This window comes from Choristoneura fumiferana, chromosome 24, assembly GCF_025370935.1.
Source record: "Choristoneura fumiferana chromosome 24, NRCan_CFum_1, whole genome shotgun sequence".
In the NCBI taxonomy this organism is placed as follows: Eukaryota; Metazoa; Arthropoda; class Insecta; order Lepidoptera; family Tortricidae; genus Choristoneura; species Choristoneura fumiferana.
Genome location: NC_133495.1, coordinates 2,184,864 through 2,205,218, shown reverse-complemented (window position 1 = coordinate 2,205,218; position 20,355 = coordinate 2,184,864). Strand labels below are relative to the sequence as shown.

General features: G+C 38.0%; 2 protein-coding genes and 1 pseudogene across 2 annotated transcripts; 1 reads left to right on the top strand and 2 right to left on the bottom strand.

Annotated features, from left to right (window-relative positions):
• Positions 1-1,507: 1,507 nt before the first annotated feature.
• Positions 1,508-10,267, top strand: LOC141441831 (serine/threonine-protein kinase Nek8-like; the record flags this gene model as incomplete). The annotated part of the gene is given in 6 exon segments (XM_074106715.1): positions 1,508-1,703; positions 1,783-1,870; positions 1,945-2,115; positions 8,581-8,741; positions 9,149-9,299; positions 9,819-10,267. Coding segments are annotated over 6 exon segments (879 nt in total). The 3' UTR covers positions 10,056-10,267.
• LOC141441873 (uncharacterized) lies at positions 3,114-5,062 on the bottom strand (annotated as a pseudogene).
• A 99-nt stretch (positions 10,268-10,366) lies between the features above and the next one.
• LOC141441417 (U2 small nuclear ribonucleoprotein A'-like) lies at positions 10,367-14,332 on the bottom strand. Its single transcript, XM_074106141.1, has 6 exons — positions 14,098-14,332; positions 13,628-13,775; positions 13,132-13,296; positions 12,339-12,523; positions 11,913-12,059; positions 10,367-10,626 (listed from the first exon to the last, which is right to left on the bottom strand). The coding sequence occupies exons 1-6, from the start codon at positions 14,177-14,179 to the stop codon at positions 10,580-10,582; spliced, it is 774 nt and encodes a 257-aa protein (XP_073962242.1). The 5' UTR covers positions 14,180-14,332; the 3' UTR covers positions 10,367-10,579.
• Between the last annotated feature and the right edge of the window lie 6,023 nt (positions 14,333-20,355).

Here is a 20,355-nt window from a genome sequence, read left to right as displayed (position 1 = left end):
GCAGGTGGTAGGACCTTGTGCAAGGTCCGCCCGGATTGCTACCACCATCTTGCTCGCTAATCCTGCCGTGAATAGCAGTGCTTGCATTGTTGTGTTTCGGCGTGGAGAGTAAGACAGCCGGTGAAATTACTGGCATTTGAGGTATCCCATCTTAGGCCTCTAGGTTGGCAACGCATCTGCAATCCCCCTGGTGTTGCAGGTGTCCAAGGGCGGTGGTAGTCTCTTACCATCAGGTGACCCACTTGCTCGTTTTCCATCCAGTCGAATAAAAAAAAGACAAATTGGCGTAAATCGTCAATAAGGGCCTTACCACACTAGCGATTCGCGGGAGAGTTGAAAGCGAGGCAAGCGAGGCGCTGCGAGCGTATAACGATTTCGCCGCAAGCGCGCAACGATGTCGCTGCTGCGAGCGCATGGCGAGTTCGCTGCTTTAGCGCCAAAAACGCCATATTGTAGACTTTCGTTAAATAAATAGGGCGTCTTCGGCGCTAACGCAGCGAACTCGCAGCGCCATCGTTGCGCGCTCGCGGCGATATCGTTTCATGCTCGCGGTGAAATCGTTACGCGCTCGAAGCGAACTCGCTGCGCGCTCACCTCGCTTTCAACTCGCCCGCAAATCGCTAGTGTAATAAGGGCCTAACTGGCTACCGCCTAAGGGTGGCCAGTTATTGATGATTTACCTTACTCTAATTAAACGCATTTATGATGATTCTTGACGTTTTTTACGCGCCGACAAACACCGCAATGGGCCCGCGTGGGAACTAATGCCCAAGCTCTCTTATTCTGAGAGGAGGCTGTGCCCAGCAGTGGACGTATAGGCTAGGATGATGATGATGATGATGACGCGCCGACAAAGTACCGACGTCCGACACGTCTTCCAAACCGATACCGAGCGCACAGAAAGCATTCAAGAGCGGCACCGACAATAAGGTACCTTTCTTACTAAACTTTAAGGATGTTTTAACTCATAAAAAATCGATTTAAAAACTTGTGTCTCTGTCAAATTAAAATTTAGACCCTGCTTATAAATATAGAGTAAAAAAGAAAAATGATTTTTTTCGACATTTTACTTCAAGCGCGATTATCTCGGAAACTAGAACCGACGACAAGGTACCTTTTACCAGATAACGCCACAAATTTCAACTTTAAGTAGTTTAGTCTGCTGCCTACGAAAACGTAACTGCTATAAATTAACGCTTCGTTCGATTGTGTGTGATTCCCTAGCATTTACGCAAACAAACTAACAGCAATGACAACGTAACGTAACATTCACACTCTCCCATACACAAAGCTTGTCCGCGATTGGCCCGCGTAAGAGTCGGGGGCTACTTACTACGAAACTCGAAGTTCGTATCGTACCGTCCCTCTCGCTCTCTTATTAAATAGTATAAGTGTCAGAGGGACCGCACGACACGAACTTCGAGTTTCGTAGTAGCCCTGCTGGTTGGCGCGATACAAAGTTCAAATTTCGAACATCGGTCGGAATATAAAGCAAAACATACCGTCTTTTGTAACTTCCGGTGGAGTATGGAGGTAGATATAAAAATTACTTGTGTTGTGGGTCTATGGTTGTGAGGCAATTCCTCTCCATTCGCCATCTCAAAAGCTGTTAATATCACTTAAAATTATATAATGGATACCATAACAAGATACAAGAAGCACAATTTAACTATATTAAAAACTATCGGAAAGGGTACCTATGGGTAAGGATTTTCTTGCAATGATAATACGAAGCTAAGCAAAAAAGCAGTGTACCGTTTTAATTTTTCATTTTATTTCCAGAAATGTTTTTTTATGCGAAAAAACTGATACTCTACTAACAATTGTGAAAGACATACAACTGAATATAAAAATTCAAGACCACAAAAAGGTAGGCAAAATAAAGTCATGTCCTTTCAGCCTTCCTTGTCAGAAATGAGTGATTTGAACTATTTACTTTTTCAGGATATTGATAATGAAGTGGATATTCTGTCAACCATGAACCATCCCAATGTAATACAATTCTACGATTGTTATTATACAGAGCATTATGTGATGATATCAATGGAATATGCTACGGGGGGAAATCTAGCAGAACGCATGTATCAACGATATCCAAAATTAGTAAAACAACAGGTATATTTTGTATTATTTGTATAGTACGGATTCTGCAGCTAACGTATAAATATTAGTGATGTAACGAAAGTCATTTTTTGAACATTTGCGAATGCGAATGCGAATATTCATTTTTTCTTCTGGCGCCAATGAGGGCTATCGCGTATGAATTCGCCGCTAGCTAGGCGCTAGTGTAGCGTGAGGTGGCCGAAATGTCAAATCTCATAGTTTTTGGGTGAGCTACGCGGGTTTATTTATAATTAGAATAATTTTGTGAATATCTGTGAATATGTTGCATAAGTAATAGTACAAACCTGAAATTAATTATGGCAATTATGCGTTACGAAGCAATGAATGTCTCTGTTTTGAGACAGTTTTGTCTTTCGGAAACTTTTGTCCTCCCTTTTTTCCGAACAAAACGGGACTACGCAACACTGTGGTTGCTCTATATTTTTATAGAACGGTTTTAAGGTGTTGTTGTTTCTTTAAAAAAATATGGCTCTGTCCATCGGAGGACAATTTTGCCAGTGTCTAGTAGTTTTTGCCGTTGTACGGTAAAAAAAATCTAGAAAACGAAATATGAGAGGTAATGGTGGATGAACGATGACCTATATCGGTTTTAAGGTGTAATAAATATGATTTTAATCCACTTCGTTTTCTCGCCCGTAATAACAGACTTTGAAAGCCACACACGTCAGTACTATTATACAGGGTGGATTTCGACGAGGGACCTTTGCGGAGATATTGCATCGTTTGAGTGATACACAGTCGATTTATAATGTTTAGATACTAAAATACAAAATTCACTCATTTTTAACTGTGGTGATAACCCTATATTGCATCTGCACATAACGGCAAGATGGCTAGATTAAGGAATCGCCGTCGGAAAAACTCGGGATATTACGTTATTTCCGAAAGTTGTTGTCATCGTACTGATGTAAAAATGACACATAAAAGTCAAATAAATCAAAAAAAATGGCAAAAATACGAATATCGGTTACTTTATTACATTTTTTTAAATAACGTAGTGGCACCAATGATCGACACTTTAAGGAGATAGTGGGCTTCTTTATAAAATTAAAGGTCATTTAGTCATCTTTAAACCAAAAGTAATGATTGAGTATTGTAAGGTATATTCTTGAGATAAGAATAGGATGTATTATTTTTATTAACTATACACGGACTAGAAAAAAATCCCAAAAAAGGAAAAAGTGTATAAATCTCCAATCGTCGACACCGAATCTCCAGTAATCAACACCCAGTCATCGACAGTTACCAGTAACCGACACCCAGTTATCGACTATTACCTATAATGTGTCTCTGCCAAATCACCACCCCCTTATTGGGTCATTAAAATAAAATTAACTGTTTAATAAGTATTCATTTATTGTCCACAGTACAATGTCTATATTTTTCGGTTCATCGGTTACAACAACATCGTTCGTTTGAGCAGTGGTTACATCGCCTGTTCCAATGTGTCTGACGTTGTAGGAGCATCCGCCGAACTTGAATGAGACAACGCGTCTTAGGATTTGTTTTTGGCCGAAATCAAATATAAAGCCTCGTCTTCATCAGGGATTTCTCTTTCCAGTCTGTTTCTATTTTCAAAGTATAATTTATTGAATTGATGTAACTTTTGAGCTGAGAACACGTTTACGATTTCACGTTCTAAATACTTCATAAATTATTTCTGATTGGATTGGTTTTAGTTGTGGTTTCTATTTCGGTTCTAGATATTTTAGACATATAGATGTAATCAGGATCAAATGGAAAAAGGCCCCTCGCTCGGAATCCGTTCTGGACACAATCTTTTGTTACATTTGTGAGAGCTTTTTGCAACACTGGGGCAAATTTCTCTTTTCGAAGAATTTTGCCAAGGTTCTCCATTTTCCATTGCTTCACGGCTTTTTTCCAATGAGCTTTGAGTGGTCTGAATACTGCCAAGTCCATTGGTTGTAGAATATGCGTAGAATTTGGGTACAAAGCAACGACTACAATACCATTTTCGGAGCAAAAATTTGATAAATGAAGCGTCAGGTGTAATTTGTGGCCATCCACAAAGAACAAGACCGGTTTTTCAATATTATTTTGTTCTAACCAAGGATTGAAGACATAAGTCATATATTCATAGAACGTGCTGCTACACATCCACCCACTTTCCGATTTACCTATTGCCCATTCATCGGGAACACAGCGATAGTTGAAGGAATTCGTTCATAACTAAATATGATCATTGGAGGGGCTAAGTCTCCAGCTGCATTTCCAGTTATTAGGACAGTAAGGTTGTCCTTTTCATCACCGCAGCTGTTATATGGGTGTTTATCGCCTTTTTTGGCGAGTACACGACCAGGTTTTGGTGACACGAAGAACGCGGTCTCGTCTGCGTTGAATATTCTGTGTGGGTCATTTAAAATAGTTTTAAGTTTTTTTCATCCAAATAACTTTCGATTTCAGTAAACCAAGTCCTGATGTTATTTTCAGACACATTATCTCGAGCTCTTGACAAGTTGTCTGGCACTCTATGTGTCAAGTTTGGATGTCTATTCATGAACGACTGAAACCACTTCTTGCTGGGCCTATTGTTTGTATAACCTAACCAACAAAAAGTTTGAAAACCCCTGACATTGTTACTTCAAAGTTAATATCTAACGATTTTGATAAAAGATTTCTAAGAACCAACGCTAGAAAAGCTGCTTTAAAATAAAAAAACCGCGTTCAAATCGTTCCACCCATTTAAGAGTTACGGTGCCACAGACAGACAGACGCACGTAGCGGTCAAACTTTTAATACCCTCTTTATGCGTCGGGAGTTAAAAAGGATTTGGTCTGTTTTGATCATTTATTATTTTTTGCACACTGTCTAGTACCTACGAATCTTTTGTCAGTGGAATATGTCTTTCAGATAACGCTAATATCCACTTTTCCAAAATGTCTTCTTCCCCTTTAGTTAAAACTGTGCTCGGCCCCATAGCGCAATCCATTGTTGTTTTTACCGAAATTTTATCATGGAGCGTAATCCTAGCCTAGGTACTCCGAAACGTTTCGCAGCAACTGCAATCTTTTCGCCATTTTTTACAGATGATACGGCTTTTACTAACTGGTCGGAAGTATAATTTTTTCTCGGAGCCATCTGTAAGAACCAATCATCGACACACATTATTCCCCAATAATCGTCACTTGTCGATTACTGGTAGCTCGACTTTGATTAGTTTACTTCAAATATCTACCAAATATGCAGAGCAAGAAGAACTATATTCGCTTGTCAAATGAAAAATGTTTCAGAAAATTATTATCGACACGTGTCGATTATTGGAAAAGTTAGTTTGTGAAAACCAGTGATCGACACCAACATTTTACTAATATCAAAATAACATTAAACTTTCGTTATAACAAAAATCGATCCTATAGTTCTTATAAAATCCCGTGAAAAACATAAAATTCAAATAAGTTACAATACATTAGTATAATGAACAAAAAATGTACTCGCTTACTTAAGGATTTCACTAAGAAATGTTGTTATTTTCACCGGTACTCCAGCCGCAATCAGTTGTCACACCGCCATTTTCAAAACAAAACGGCGGATTTCGCTCAAATGTCAATGGGAGTCAGTCATAAGTGTGCTATCTATGGTACAGTGTTGCCATATTAAGAAATCGGTTTCCAACTCTTATTTTATTGAATCAAAAAATAAAGTGTCGGTTATTGGTTCTTGTCGGTCATTGGTGCCACTACGTTACGCGTTTTTCAAATGTTCCTCCGTGTCTAATAATACACGCTGCAGCCCATGCCTGAGTATGTCGGTCGGTGCACATGCGATAATGTCTGCTCTTCACGATTTTTCCTACGAAGATTGTCGAAGGCAGCAATCAACCTTTGTTTCATTTCGTTCGCAGTATTGCATTCCGTTTAGTAAACCGTATAAACAAGCTTTCATCGCTCCAAATAATATGCCTGATAAAATCACGTTCTTCCACTGTTTTTTGCAATAGCCACCGGCAGTAAGCTTCACGGATAGGGCAGTCTCTAGGCAATAAAGCTTCAACCCTCTGTATTTTGTAAGGGTGAAGGCGGGCACGTTTAAGAACTTTTAGTACTGCGGTATGGCTTATTTCGAAATGTCGACCAGCTGATCTCGAACTTTTTCTTGGATTCCGCTCAAAATACCGCAGTATTCTTTCAAGTCTAGCCGCAAGACGAATAACGGGTCCTCCACGTTGATCGTTCTGAGCTGTTCTTGGTACAACGGGCTGATTGTTGGCGACACGATCAAAAGCACGTAAAATTGTCCTACGACCTGTTGTGTGTGGTGGTGGATATGTTTCCCTGTAACGTCGTAAAGCTTCAGCCGCATTATAATTGCAGCTCGCGTATAACATGAGCAAATTTAAATATCCACGTGCATCTAACAAAGGCATTTTCATGTATAGGAAGCAGTATACACACTCATCTATTCCATTCAATTCTCATCTATGATAGGAAGCAAATGAAATGAATTTAAATGACAATTTCATTTCAAACATCATATTTATGATCTGTTTATGATCGATTTTCAATCATGCAAAGAGTTTCGATAGTTGTAAAAAATGCATTGATTCTATCTCGGCTCGGCGAATGAAGAGTTCTATGACAGCGTATTACTACAACTTTAGTGCAATATCCGCCAAATATGTTAAGTATTAAATTTTTTGACGATAACCAAAATAAAATAAAAAACAAGGACAGCCTTTTGTATGAATTGCTGATCAACCAGGGAAGAATTTCAATTCATTCGAAAATAATTTGATGAAGTGAGTTAACGAACTAAAACCTTTTTTTCAGTTTAGGTAGGTAAACAGAGATATTTTATTTATGATGAAAGAGGTTACTATCTTCTTTAATTGTTTATGACGATTGAGTACATTCGAGTGAATTTCAATGTTATGTCATATCATGTCATGTGAGTTATTTGTTGTTGTGTTAGAAATTATTAATTAACTAAGAAATTATATAAATACTCTAGAGACAATCACCTCTGCAAATCCTACGACGATTTTTTTAGCGTTGCACGCAGACCTAAGAATGGACAAATGGCAACATATTAACGTAATATCCTGACGTCTAAAGATTGTTTACAAGTAAGAACATTGACCCAGCCACCTGTTTAGGGTTGGCACAAAGTAATTTTTGGTATGAATGTTTAAAAGGCTATAACTTGAAAACGGTAACATATATTTCCATAGTTTCTATGGGGGAAATATAGTGCTAAGGTTGAACTATCTGCCAGTTCCGCAAAGGTCCCTCGTCGAAATCCACCCTGTATATTCTGTGGCCACACTTAAAAACCTCACGCAACAGTGGCGCCATCTAGAAAGACAAATAAAACCGGCCAAGAGCGTGTCAGACACGCCAGAAATAGGGTTTCGTAGCAATTACGAAAAAATTAAGGAATATCCAAGTATAGGTATATTTTATACCTTAGGCTGCTCTTTACTCTTAAACTACTAATAATTCTCAAGAAAACTTAACCGTTATAGTTTTCCTTGTAAGTTTGATATACTTACTTTCCACCATCCTGAATTTATTCCACCCACCGGTTTAGATTTTAGAGGGGGAGGGGGACGCTCGATTTTAATGAAAATTTGTACTTTAAAGTTTAATATTTTGCAAACAAATCACTGAATCGTTTTAGCAACCTCCTAATGGTTTTAAAAGACCTATCCAACTATACCCCACACTACAAGGTTGGATGAGAAAAAAAAATCACCCCCACTTTACGTCTATGGGAGGTACTCTAAAAAAATTCCTTTCAATTTTTTATTGTACCATTTGGTCGGCACAGTTTACATATATATTCGTGCAAAATTACAGCTTTCTAGCATGGATAGTCCCTGAGCCAAGCCGCTGACGGACAAGCAGACAAACATGGCGAAACTATAAGGGTTCCGTTTTTGCTTTTTTGGCTACGGAACCCTAAAAACGATAGCCCTCATTGTCTATGGCAGCAAGGCTACTACGAAATTCGAAACTCGAAGTTGGTGTCGTTCGGTCCCTGACACTTATACTATTTAATACGAGAGCGAGAGGGACGGTACGATACTAACTTCCAGTTTCGAGTTTCGTAGTAGCCCTGCAGTCTAGTTCAAACGAAGTGCGTTCCGTTTGTATTTTCTTCCGAGAATTACAGAGTTTATAAATAAATACGAACGCATCCGACTGTAGTGTCATTCCGCTCGCGCCGGTTTTTTCGTAAACAAAACAAGTGAATTTATTTTGATGTTTAAGTTACTTTTTATTGTATTAAAAAACATAAGAAATGAATGGATTTTGATTTTATTAACTTAGTTCTAATAATTGTATTTTTTTCTGATATTTATTTTCGCAAAACATTCGCAGAAATTTTGCGAATACGAATATGCATAAATATGCGACAGACTACAATCACTACAATCGTTACATCACTGGTATGAATTAATAATTTAATTTGCACATTCATCGTTGTCTCTTACAGGAGATCCTTTTCTACGTATCGCAAATATTGCTTGGCGTGAATTACATCCATAGTCTCAAGGTCATTCATAGGGATTTGAAAGCAGAAAACATTCTTCTGACCGGCAAACATGGAGTTTTAGTTAAAATAGGGGACTTCGGTATTTCAAAGATGCTAGCTTCGTAAGTAATCCCTTCCATTGTTGGTGCTCAAATACATTTTTGCAACTTGTAACTACCAGATTAGGAGCAAAAATGCGTAGGTTAGGTAAGTACATAAGTAATTAATTATCCTGTACCAATTCTACTCCTACTAATACTAAATAATGCGGAAGCTTGTAGCATGTGCGTATTTGTTATTCATTCACGTTAGACGGCTGGACGGGTTTAGATGAAATAATAGTATAAAGATAGCTGAACATCTGGAATATAGGATACATCCATCGACATCTACATGTACCTTATGGATCCATCCTGTATCAGAAGTGAAGCCTGCACACCTAAATAGATGGCGTTGCAAGCTCTTCCGAAAGTTTTGTTGTTAGGCAAAAGATGGCGTTACGTTACCATCAATGATTAAAATTTTGCAGAGCTAAGAAAACATCAACGGTTATCGGCACTCCTTATTATTTGGCGCCTGAACTTTGTGAAGGAAAACCTTACGATACCAAAAGCGACGTGTGGGCTCTCGGTTGCTTACTATACGAAATGTGTACTCACAAGAGGCCCTTCGAGTCCGAGGTAAGACAACTATGTCCTCACTACTTTGTAAAAATCTCGTATCTCACTCAAGTCAATATGTCATCAAAATTGACCCTTAAAACAATGTTCATTAAGTTCACTTGGAAAGATCATCGATTTTGAGATACCAGCTTTTTTTAAAATAGTGACGATATTATGCTATTTAGTCTGTCTGTCAGTGTGATTATCAAAACATACATACATACGCTCGAAAAACATAACCCTCCTTCGGGCAGTCGTGTAAAAATATTGGAAACCTATTTTTTCTTTTGTCAATCAAACAAAAAGTGACAAAGATGAAGCGTATCAAAGTTCGGGATTGGAGACCCATCATCACTCCGTGCCGTGCATAAGTATCGCATGCGTGACGCCGCGCGCAAACTGGCTATCTTCATCATAATATAGTAGTTTATGCAACTGTTACGTAATAAGGGTCCTTAAAACACGAGTGTGGTTTTATGAAATGAGGCGTAGGCGAGGATCACACGAGTTTTTCCACTTTGTATCGTTTTGTTTCAGACATTAGTCGGTTTAGTAAAAGCTATAACATCTGAGAGCGTGCATCCAATCGATCTAACGATTTACGAGAGGGGTATGCAGGATCTGATAGACTCTATGTTGTCAATTTTACCTTCAAAACGGCCTACGGTAAAGGAACTGATGGGGAGAGCAATTCTTTTGCCTATGATATACACGGTTTTTCTGGATGCAGGTGATGACGTAGTTTTATATAAAGTTGTCGAGAGATTTTATTAAGATGTCTGCAATATTATGATCATTGAATTGTATGAGAATTTTATCAGTTTGACCAAAATTAATACTGACGTAGCCCAGTTCGGCTGATTATTTAACTGTATTCATTATTAAAATAAAATGAGTTTATGTGCAGGATACATTACCTACTGTAATTTTTTTGATAATTATATTTTAAGTGACAGTGCAATGTAAATAAATGAATGAATAAAGTATTTGATGGTTTTCTTAAAATTTTCACTGACAGAACAGTACTATTAGTTCACCGACGTATTAAGTATTTAAAAAAAAAACTATTTTTGAAATGAAACTACTTTTTATGACTGATGAATTTATTAAAAGAAAATTCGCTGATCAGAAAATGTGTATGTGTATCTGTTCTTTTGCCAAATAAGGTTTGATTTTGTGTAGTATCCACCTTAAAAGCAATAACCATAGTCTGTTCTAATCAGCTCAACTCGGCACAAGTAATATTAGTAAAACTTAGTTTATCTTTTCTTACAGCTAAAAATCATAGTTCAGTATTTTCATTGGCCATTTGTCTGGTCAGTCTCCATCTCCTCATCATTTTCTTCTGAAAAAAAAAAACGGAATTAAACTTGGCAACATAAAAAATAGTGTACTGTACAGGGAACAGAAATTTAATATTGTTGCTATTAATTTATAGTTGATACTAGCTGTTGCCCGCGACTCCGTCCGCGTAGAAGTATGAAAAATAGTTCTCAGAATGTACCAAAATACTACTAATACAAATAATTTACCGAATATAAACAAAAAAATCATAAAAATCGGTCAAGCCGTTTCGGAGGAGTTTGGTCACAAACACTGTGACACGAAAATTTTATGTACTTATTATTAGATTTAAAATGGAAAAATAATTAATTTGCAAATCTGTATGAAGAATTGGTTGCTAATGACAAGTAAAGTAAATCAGCACAAATCCAGCTTCTTATATTTCTGATTATGAAGTCACTTGACGTAAAAATTTCAGCTGCAATGCAATAAAATATACACCAATGAAATTATTAGTGAAAACTGTTTTGTGTAGGCACCAACAACAATGATATAAGGTATATTATGATGCACCATCCCGCATTCACAGGATAACTCCTTCATCCAGGTAACACTATGGTGATGGAATCCTGTGGAAATGTTGTTTCATTTATTTTATACCATATATAACATTTCATAATATTGCACATGACAGTTACACATATACAGTTGGAGTAAAAAAAGGTTCATCACCCAAAGATCTATTTTCCTTTGCTCAGTATGAGCGCTAATCTGCTTTACTGATTGAGTAGGACATACTGCGTCAACCTGTCAACCTGCTAAACATAATCAGGTGACCATAGCAACCCTATAACTACACCTTGGCATGGCACTGACAGTTAAATAGAACATTATTTGATTGAAACTTTTATAAAGTTGTTTATTAAAATAAAAAGGTTTTGTATTGATATTAAACTAGATATATGTTAGAGATGTATACTATTCTGATCCTTGTTATCATGTCAAGTAAGTATAATTTGATATGCACTTGTCTACTTAGTACTTTGTTTGGGGCTGTGACTTTGTAAAGGAATCAATTTAATAACTGACGAAGTTTTTCCCAGCCCCACTGTACATCTGGCATTAAAATTTAATATTAGTTTACTTGTAAAAAATTTAAATTTTCGCTACATAACTTTCAGTAGGTAGTTAGGTTTATAATATTTTACTGTTCCTCCAAACTACAATCATTAGACAATAGACAGGGTTTACTTTATGTGTAGCTTCATAAATAAACTGGAATCAATGACTTTGCTGATCCAAGACATCCATGAAACAAAAGTTGAATAAAACAAATTGACATCTTACGCTGGCCATTGCTTGGTTGAACTTGTAATGGTTTCTGTCCAGGGATCTGCCCCGACTGCAGCATTCTTGTTAACCTCTCAACTTCTTGCAGCGACGATGCATTCTTTATTGCCTCACGGATTTTGTGTATTTCCTGAGGACTAAGATCTGAAAAGAAGGAAATTCACAAGTTTATCAGAAATTCACTAACAGTTTAGGGATAAGCCATGATTTTTTAACGGGTTCAAAGTCTGATGAGGCACATGTGCCTCATGGCCATGGCCGGTCACACTGGTACATCCATGTGATTCATGTGCCTCATGGCAATGACATCTTATATAAAACATTATGAGTATTTAATTTCATTATTTATTACTGTGGAGAAGTGTTGAAAAAAGCTCTGGTAAATCTTTTAATTTAGACTTGTTTGTGTTCAGTGATACTTACTGGTGACTTTAGAGTCTGGCATATTCCCACCAGGTACAAATGTTTTAGCCTTTCTAGTGATCTCCTTTTGTATTTCCTTGCCTTTTTTACTTTTAAACAAAGTTTTGGCTTCCTCTCTGTCCTTTGCTTTGATCTTTCTGAAATCCAGCAGTCTCAGATTTGGCATTTTATATGCTATGTATGCTCTGAAAAGTCAAAGTGTTTAATTTAATTTTGTCAAGCAATTCCTAGCTTTATTTACACTTTCAATAAGAACATATTTTTACAAACAAAACTTGGAGTGATCACTAGTATATGGAACGAGCATTGATAACTGAGATTATCAATATAGGAACTCACTACCTGTCACAAAATTTTGCCCCATGGATTCCTATGTCTGATTATCATCAATGGCAATGCATCATATCATATGACATTACAAAAAAAAGAAATGATGACAAAAAAAACATCAAAATCTATCTATCTACCCATATCATCAAAAGTAAGAAAAATGTGAGCGAGGATGTGTGCAGGCCAGCATTTGTGATACATGACTTGTTAGTCAACAAACTATTAAATAAATCTTTTTTTTTATTTCTTGTACTATCTATTATTATTATTAAAGCTTCATTTATCCATACAGTACAATAACTTTATTTATAAATTATTTAAGTGATAGTTTACTCTTTACTTTAAGGCCCTTATTGGGTAAAAGCCTCCTCCATCTCTTTCCACTTTTGTATGTCTTGAGCAGTGCTCATCCAGTTATTTCCAGCCGTTTTTACAATTTCATCAATCTAGGTTTCAAACATACCTGTAATGCTGTTTGTTTGCAACTGGATTGTTCATAAGTGACAGGGTTTTCAGTTTTGACAAAGTTGCTAGTGGGTCCAAATCGCCAAGCTCCGTTATGTTATTATTGGACAATATTAAAGAGTCCAAGTTGGGTAAATATTCTTCCAAGGATTCGCCTAATCGTCTGTAAGATGTTATTAGGGCAGTTTCAGAAAAAGTTGTTAAAGTGACTTTTTTTTAGGTTTGGATGAAATTTCGTTCTCCTACTTAGAATCAGGAGCACTTTTGATTGTAATAGGAGAAGAAAAGTGTCCCAAGATATTTTATTCCATTATGTTATTGTTCATACACGTTTCTATGGCGGTAGTGTAATGGATATCACAAAATTATATGAAAAACCTGGGACACTTTTTCTCCTATTCCAATCGAAAGCGCTCCTGATTCTGAGTAGGAAAATAAATTTCGGTAATCAATTGTAGTGCAAAGTGCAAAAATAATGATACTGTTATACTTACACAATCCTGTTGTTATTTAGCAGTAAGCATTTCAACCTCTTCAGTAGTGGAAATCCATCAAGCTTTCTGATATCATTGTCTGAGAAATCAATTGTGTCAAACTGGTCAAGAGTAGCTCCCAAGTTCTCTATTTGCGGTATTTTGTAACCTGAAAACAGGAGGCAACAAATGTAAGTACAATTTAATTAGCGGGTGAACTATCATTTTCCAGTCCATGCAGTGCCCGGTTTTAGAATAGTACCTACAAATCCGTGTCCCCCGCCCGAGGGTGTGTATCCTAAGAGGCGACTAAGAGAATTGATATGAGTAGGCAGCGGCGTACCCTACTTTTCTATAGCAAACCGAATTCTGGAATCCAGCAACTGTAGTGGATTAATTAAAAGTCCGGTGCCAATGTTACAATAAATAGGATACGAACAAAAAACATGGGTTTGATTTGAAACAATTTGATAACGTCCGTCGGGACTAACCTCTCAAATCCAGTTCGCGATCGCGACATGGATTCATATATTGCATAGAGTTTTGTATAAGTTCTGTTGTAAGCTTCACCATTTTCGAAACTCGACGTCTTTATATAGCACTGTTATTAATTTACCAAATTAAATATTTAGGAAAGCGCTATTATATTCACAAACAACACAAACACCATTTCATGACAGAAAATGAAATGAATGAATATAAAGCCTGACCAGAAATATACGTCTGTCTATTCGCCAGCCATGTTGCGGAACGGAATTAATTATTGGGTGACACTTTCCCGGCCCGGATAATACCGGGATGGAAATACCGACCCTGTTTTTCGTGTACACGCCCGCATAGATATATGGTCACAGCAAGGCTACTACGAAACTCGAAGTTCGTGTCGTGCGGTCCCTCTCGCTCTCGTATTAAATAGTGTAAGTGTCAGAGGGACCGCACGACACCAACTTCGAGTTTCGAGTTTCGTAGTAGCCCTGCAGGGCCACCCTATACCACGAAGTGCAAGACTCGAACTTCGTATGTTGCCGTCCCGCTGACGCTTACGTCATTTAATACGCGAGTGAAAGGACGGTGCGATACGAACTTCGATTTGCGAGTTTCGTAGTAGCCCCTCAGGTCACTCACAGTGACAGTGGTGTTGCCACCTTATTTTTTCAGAAGTCGCAAAAAATTTTGCAAAGACGTCAGTAAGTGGGAACCCCAGATGTCGCCATAATTTTATCGATTCCTTTTAAAGGAGTAACTATTGTGTATTTATTCATTTATTTCGCGTTCCTCGGGAATGGCTCTTTTCTATCTGGGGAGGGGTGACACTCTTTCCCGGCCCGGATAACACCGACATGGAAATACCGTCCCTGTTTTTTCGTGTACACGCCTATAGAAACTGACAGGAACTTCTATGGGCGTGTACACGAAAAACAGGGTTGGTATTTCCATCCCGGATTATCCGGGCCGGAAAAGAGTGTCACCCGTGGGGAGGTTTCGAGGCAAACAACCGATTTAGCTTGGTCTTATCTTTGACAAAATGTGTATATTCGAATTTAATGAGTGTCAGAAAATTGATAAAAACTAACCGAAATTTATAAAACGCCCGATAAGAATCATTGACATAGTCCGAAAATCCTCAAAGCTTAGCTTAAGTTACTGTGATGGCAACACTAGAGCATAGACAACAACAGAACAGTTTTTTTTATTGTTGCGTGCCGAAGGTAACGGCATCTAGCCCGTTCAACTTTATTTTTAATGAGTTATATGCTAACTTTAAAACCAGATACGAGTTGGAGAAGAAGGCGGCGTCTGCCCCCAAGCCAACGCCGGCGTACTGCACGGTGCGCACGCGGATGGCAGCGTGGTGCAGCGGCCCATGCAGCACGGCGCGCACTGGATTCCGGCCGAGGTCGACGTCTGGTGCCGACACGCATGACCGCGCAGATGACGCTGCTTCTATTTTCTAATTTAATAAAATCTCGGAATCTCAATTCGACTGCCAGTTCTAATACGTAGTGGTTATATTCTCTTTGGTTCTAATGGTTTTCGCGGGCGAATCCGTGGATAAAGGTTAATATTGTAGTGCTAGGTAGTGCTACGAATACAGCGTCCGCAGCACCATAGGTAGCAAGGGACAAGTTCGTTTATTTAGCGTTTTATCTAAGTACTTAGAGTTAAAACGATATTTACACCCACTTCCCCATTTTGAAATTTTCAAAATAAATAGGGTATTTTTAATACTGTAGAATTTAAGCAATAAAGTTAATCTACAATAATAATAATCTTTAGTTCTCTGATAAAAATACTTGTTAACAAGCTAAAGGCTACAATAATAACAGTCATTATCCTGCACTTGGAAAATTCCTGTGTTTCAGGATGTAAAAGGGTGAACGGGCCAAACTGAAATATTAATTTAGTCGCATGCAAAATATAAGAAAGGAAGAAATTTAAACATTAAAGAGCAACATTATAAATAAATTACCATAAAAATGACTAGGTATCTTATAAAGTCTCTGCGCTCGAAGTTGTTGACGACTATGTATACCTGGGACAAACGGTCCAGTTACGTAGGTCCAACTTTGAGAAAGAGATCACTCGTCGAATCCGACTCGGCTGGGCAGCGTTCGGGAAGCTTCGCAGTGTCTTTTCGTCCAACTTTACCGCAGTGTTTGAAGTCAAAAGTCTTTGACCAGTGTTTGTTGCCAGTGATGATATACGGATCTGAGACGTGGGCGCTAACGATGGGCCTCATGAGAAAACTCAAAGTCACTCAGAGGGCTATGGAGAGGGCTATGCTCGGGGTTTCTCTGCGGGATAGAATTAGAAATGATGATATCCGCAGTAGAACTAAGGTTACCGACATAGCCCGAAGAATTGCAAAACTAAAGTGGCAGTGGGCGGGGCACATTGCTCGCAGGACTGATGGCCGATGGGGTCAGAAGGTTTTCGAATAGCGTCTGCGGACCGGGAGACGAGCTGTCGGTAGGCCTCCAACAAGATAGAGCAACGACTTGGTTAAGATTGCGGGATCGCGGTGGATGCGGAAAGCACAAGACCGGTCTGAGTGGAGAGCCTTGGGAGGCCGATGTCCAGCAGTGGACATCTTTCGGCTGACATGATGATGATGATGATGATCTTATAAAGTATGTAGGGGAGGGGGGGCCCAAAGTGAGCACCATTAGAGGAACTGAGAAAAAAGTATGAAGAAAATATCAGTATCACTTAAGAGTCCGCAGCAAGCTTGATTCTCCATACAAATCGTAGTTACGTCCTTATTTTAAAATAACAAGTAGCATCATCATGATTTTTGTAAATACAATGAGATAAGGCATATCTAGGCCTGAAATTAGTTTATGACTCTTGAAATGGTATTACAAAGAAAATAGAACGAGTACAAGTTTTGCATTTTAAGAGCCAAAAACCCTGTGCAGTTCGGTTAAATACTACGGCCAAAATATAGTTCAGATTGAAGTCAAAACCTATTTCCGGCATCGACTAAACTATGTAGTTTCATAAGAAAAAGCATTTTTCCGAAATGATTTTGTGGTTTTCAAATGAGAACGAAACTACGAAAATCAGTAAAAAAACTATACATTTTTTATGCGAATCTGCAGCGAATCACTCTAGCGCGGGGGAACGGTACGGGGGAGGGCGGTACGCGCCGCCCTTTGTCCTTGGTTTACGCTGGCCCTGCGTGTGCGTGCGTCGCTCGTTAGTAGTGACTCGTCAGCTGTGCGCGAGAGTTACGTAATATTATTTTGGTGAATTCTCTTCGTATCATAAACGCGATCTAACTACTTACGACTTGGACTGATAACGGATTTGATATTTCTTGGTGATACTGGTGGTGTGTGTGCACATACTGTTCGACGACCTTGGCTTTCTTATATGGACTTTGCATTTTTATGTTACAAAAATGGATAAACAGGGTAAGTACCTACCTAGATGCATTTTAGTCAATATTACCAAGTACTTATAAAAAATGGGTCCATATATCGGCTCGCATACTGACAAACGATGATTTGGACAAAAAATAATTATGGTTTTACTAGAAAAGAGAAAAGAGTACCTATGCGAACTATGGCGCTCCCATAAAAAATAATTATTAATGTTCTTGTTTCCAGAAGTGAAAAGATCATCGAAGACAAGATTATGGTTATCGGCTCGTAGGAAAAAAAAAGGACCGGCTCGTCATAAAAAGAAAACATTAATCCTAATAGGTAAGTTATAACTAGGACAGTAGCGTAAGATTTTTCTTCCTTGTCCTCTATTACAAGCTTTTATTTAGTTTCACCTGTCCCGATATTTGTCTGTAATCAAATCTTGCATTCGACCAACTTCTAGCAGTCGGATTGACTTGAAATTTTGCATAATTATGTAAATTGCGTGACAATACAATAATCTGGTAGCTGACATCCTGGTAGTCCGGCCAGAATCGTCTCCGAAGGACGGAACTCTTCAACTGTTACAATGTTATCGACTTGTTTTTGGTATAGGTACAAAATAAATGTAGTTTGGGTAACAATGCTAGTAAAGTCGACAAAAAGTACAGTCAGCAAAAAAGCTTGTATTAAAATGAATTTTCGTACTCGTACCTTTATTTATTATTTTTGTACGACGTAGGTACACCACACAAACTTGTTATTTCACTTATACAGGTCATAGCACTGTAATAGCACATTGTGTATTAGGGCGGTAAGTAAGGTATTACGAACGAAGTATTACCTCTGGTAGTCTCTGTTATTACTTTGACTAATGGCGACTGACGTCATTTCACCATGTATGTATTTTTCACATGTGCAGTACGCTTGGCACCGGAGAGCATGCCAGTGAGCAGTCTGATAGTGATAACAATACCGATCCTCCACCTCAACCTCTAAATTTAAGCAGGTTAGTGTTTTTATTATTATTTTTACTAGTTTACAATCTTTTATTTAACTTGCAATGTATGTACCTATGTACTCGTATGTATGTATGTGAGGCTCAAATCCTGCGAGTTGAATTTGACTCAGTTTCAGTGGTCGAATTGACTTGAAATTTGGTATACTTATGTGAATTGCGTGACAATACAATAATCTGGTAGCTGACATCCTGGTAGTCCGGCCAGGATCGTCTCCGCAGGACGGAATTCTTCAACGGTTAATGGCATCGACTTGAAATTTCGTATGATGTAGTTTAATAGGTAACAATGCTAGTAAAGTCGACAAAAAGTACAGTCAGCAAAAAAAAAAGCTTGAACAGATTTTTTTTTTACCAAAAACTTATTTCACAGCTACTTACGTTTTTCACTTGTAGTTTTATTTTCGCTCTTGACTGCAACTGCACTGAGACTAGTACCTACTCGTACCTATATTGACACGGCTATTAAAGATGATTTCAGTTTATTATCTTGATCGATGTACACCGCACTTCTGTTATTTCACTTATACAGGTCATAGCACTATAATATCCCATTGTTCATTAAGGGCGATAAGTAAGGTATTACGAACGAAGTATTACCTCTGGTAGTCTCTGTTATTACTTTGACTAATGGCGACTGACGTCATTTCACTATGTATGTATTTTTTACATGTGCAGTACGCTTGGCACCGGAGAGCATGCCAGTGAGCAGTCTGATAGTGATAACAATACCGATCCTCCGCCTCAATTTCAAAATTTTAGCAGGTTGGTGTTTTATTATTATTTTTACAAGCTTTTACCTTGCAATAGTTGCAATGTATGTACCTATGAATGTATGTGCAGGTAAAATCTTGCGAGTTGAATTTGACCCACTTCTTCCACATTGGTACGAAAAGTAGTTTGGATGAAAATGCAAGTACAGTCAGCAAAAAGCTTGTATTAAAAATGTAGTCGCGCGCACAATATGGCACCGAAAATCGAAACGTATTTTTTGCATAGCGTCACCGGCGTTAGAAGTTTTCTGTAGTAGTGTACGCCTCATAATGCAGTATCAAATATTTTTATTTCACCATACTCTGATTTAACCTTGCATGGTATAAATATAACGTAACTTTTTTTTTCCTTTCAGAAATTTGAGTCCGAGTACTCCGTCCTCGACACCATCATTACAAATTGAACTTGATCATGATAGCAATGAGGAAGTCGTACGTAAAATGACAGGTCGACGAATTTTCAATGTTCAATATTTATTTGAACAAATGAAGGCTGTGGATCATAGTCCATTTAATTGCAGCTTTAAAGATATGGATTTTGTGAAGGAGTCGAGAATCGGATTCCAGTCAACTTTTCTTTTCAAATGCAAAATGTGTGGCAAAAAGAAGCATTTAATAATGAAAAACTAGAGTCTAAATTAAAAAAATGTTGTTCAAGCAGTCGTATGTTCGGGTAGTGGCTTTTCCCAATTAGATGAGCTTTGCGCTCATTTAGATATGCCATGTATAGCGGAGAAAACATTTGGGAAAGAGAATTTGTTGCTTGGGGATGTTTTAAAAGATATCTCTTTGAAGAGCATGTTTGAGGCAGGACTCGAAGAAAAACAAATGGCAATTGAAAAAGGAAACGTAGACGCTGATGGCGTTCCCTACATCACAGTAGTAGCGGACGCATCGTGGGAAAAAGATCATATCGTACCAGCAATTATAATTCATTATCCGGGGTAGCGTGCATTATTGGGTATGAAACTAAAAAGGTTCTCTTTTTAGGAATACGGAATTCTTATTGCTCTGTATGCGCTGTTGCAAGTAATAAAAGATTGAGGTCAAGAAACATAAATGTTTTAAAACTGGTCTGGTAGCTCCACA

Bases quoted from the DNA above. Each gene is read 5' to 3' on its own strand.
- LOC141441417 (XM_074106141.1), bottom strand. From the start codon at position 14,179: ATGGTGAAGCTTACAACAGAACTTATACAAAACTCTATGCAATATATG. The intron at 12,060-12,338 runs GTAAGTATCACT...CCTTCTTTTCAG, and splicing joins GCCAGACTCTAAAGTCACCA to ATCTTAGTCCTCAGGAAATA. The intron at 10,627-11,912 runs GTAAGATGTCAA...TTTTTTTTTCAG, and splicing joins TCAACCAAGCAATGGCCAGC to AAGAAAATGATGAGGAGATG.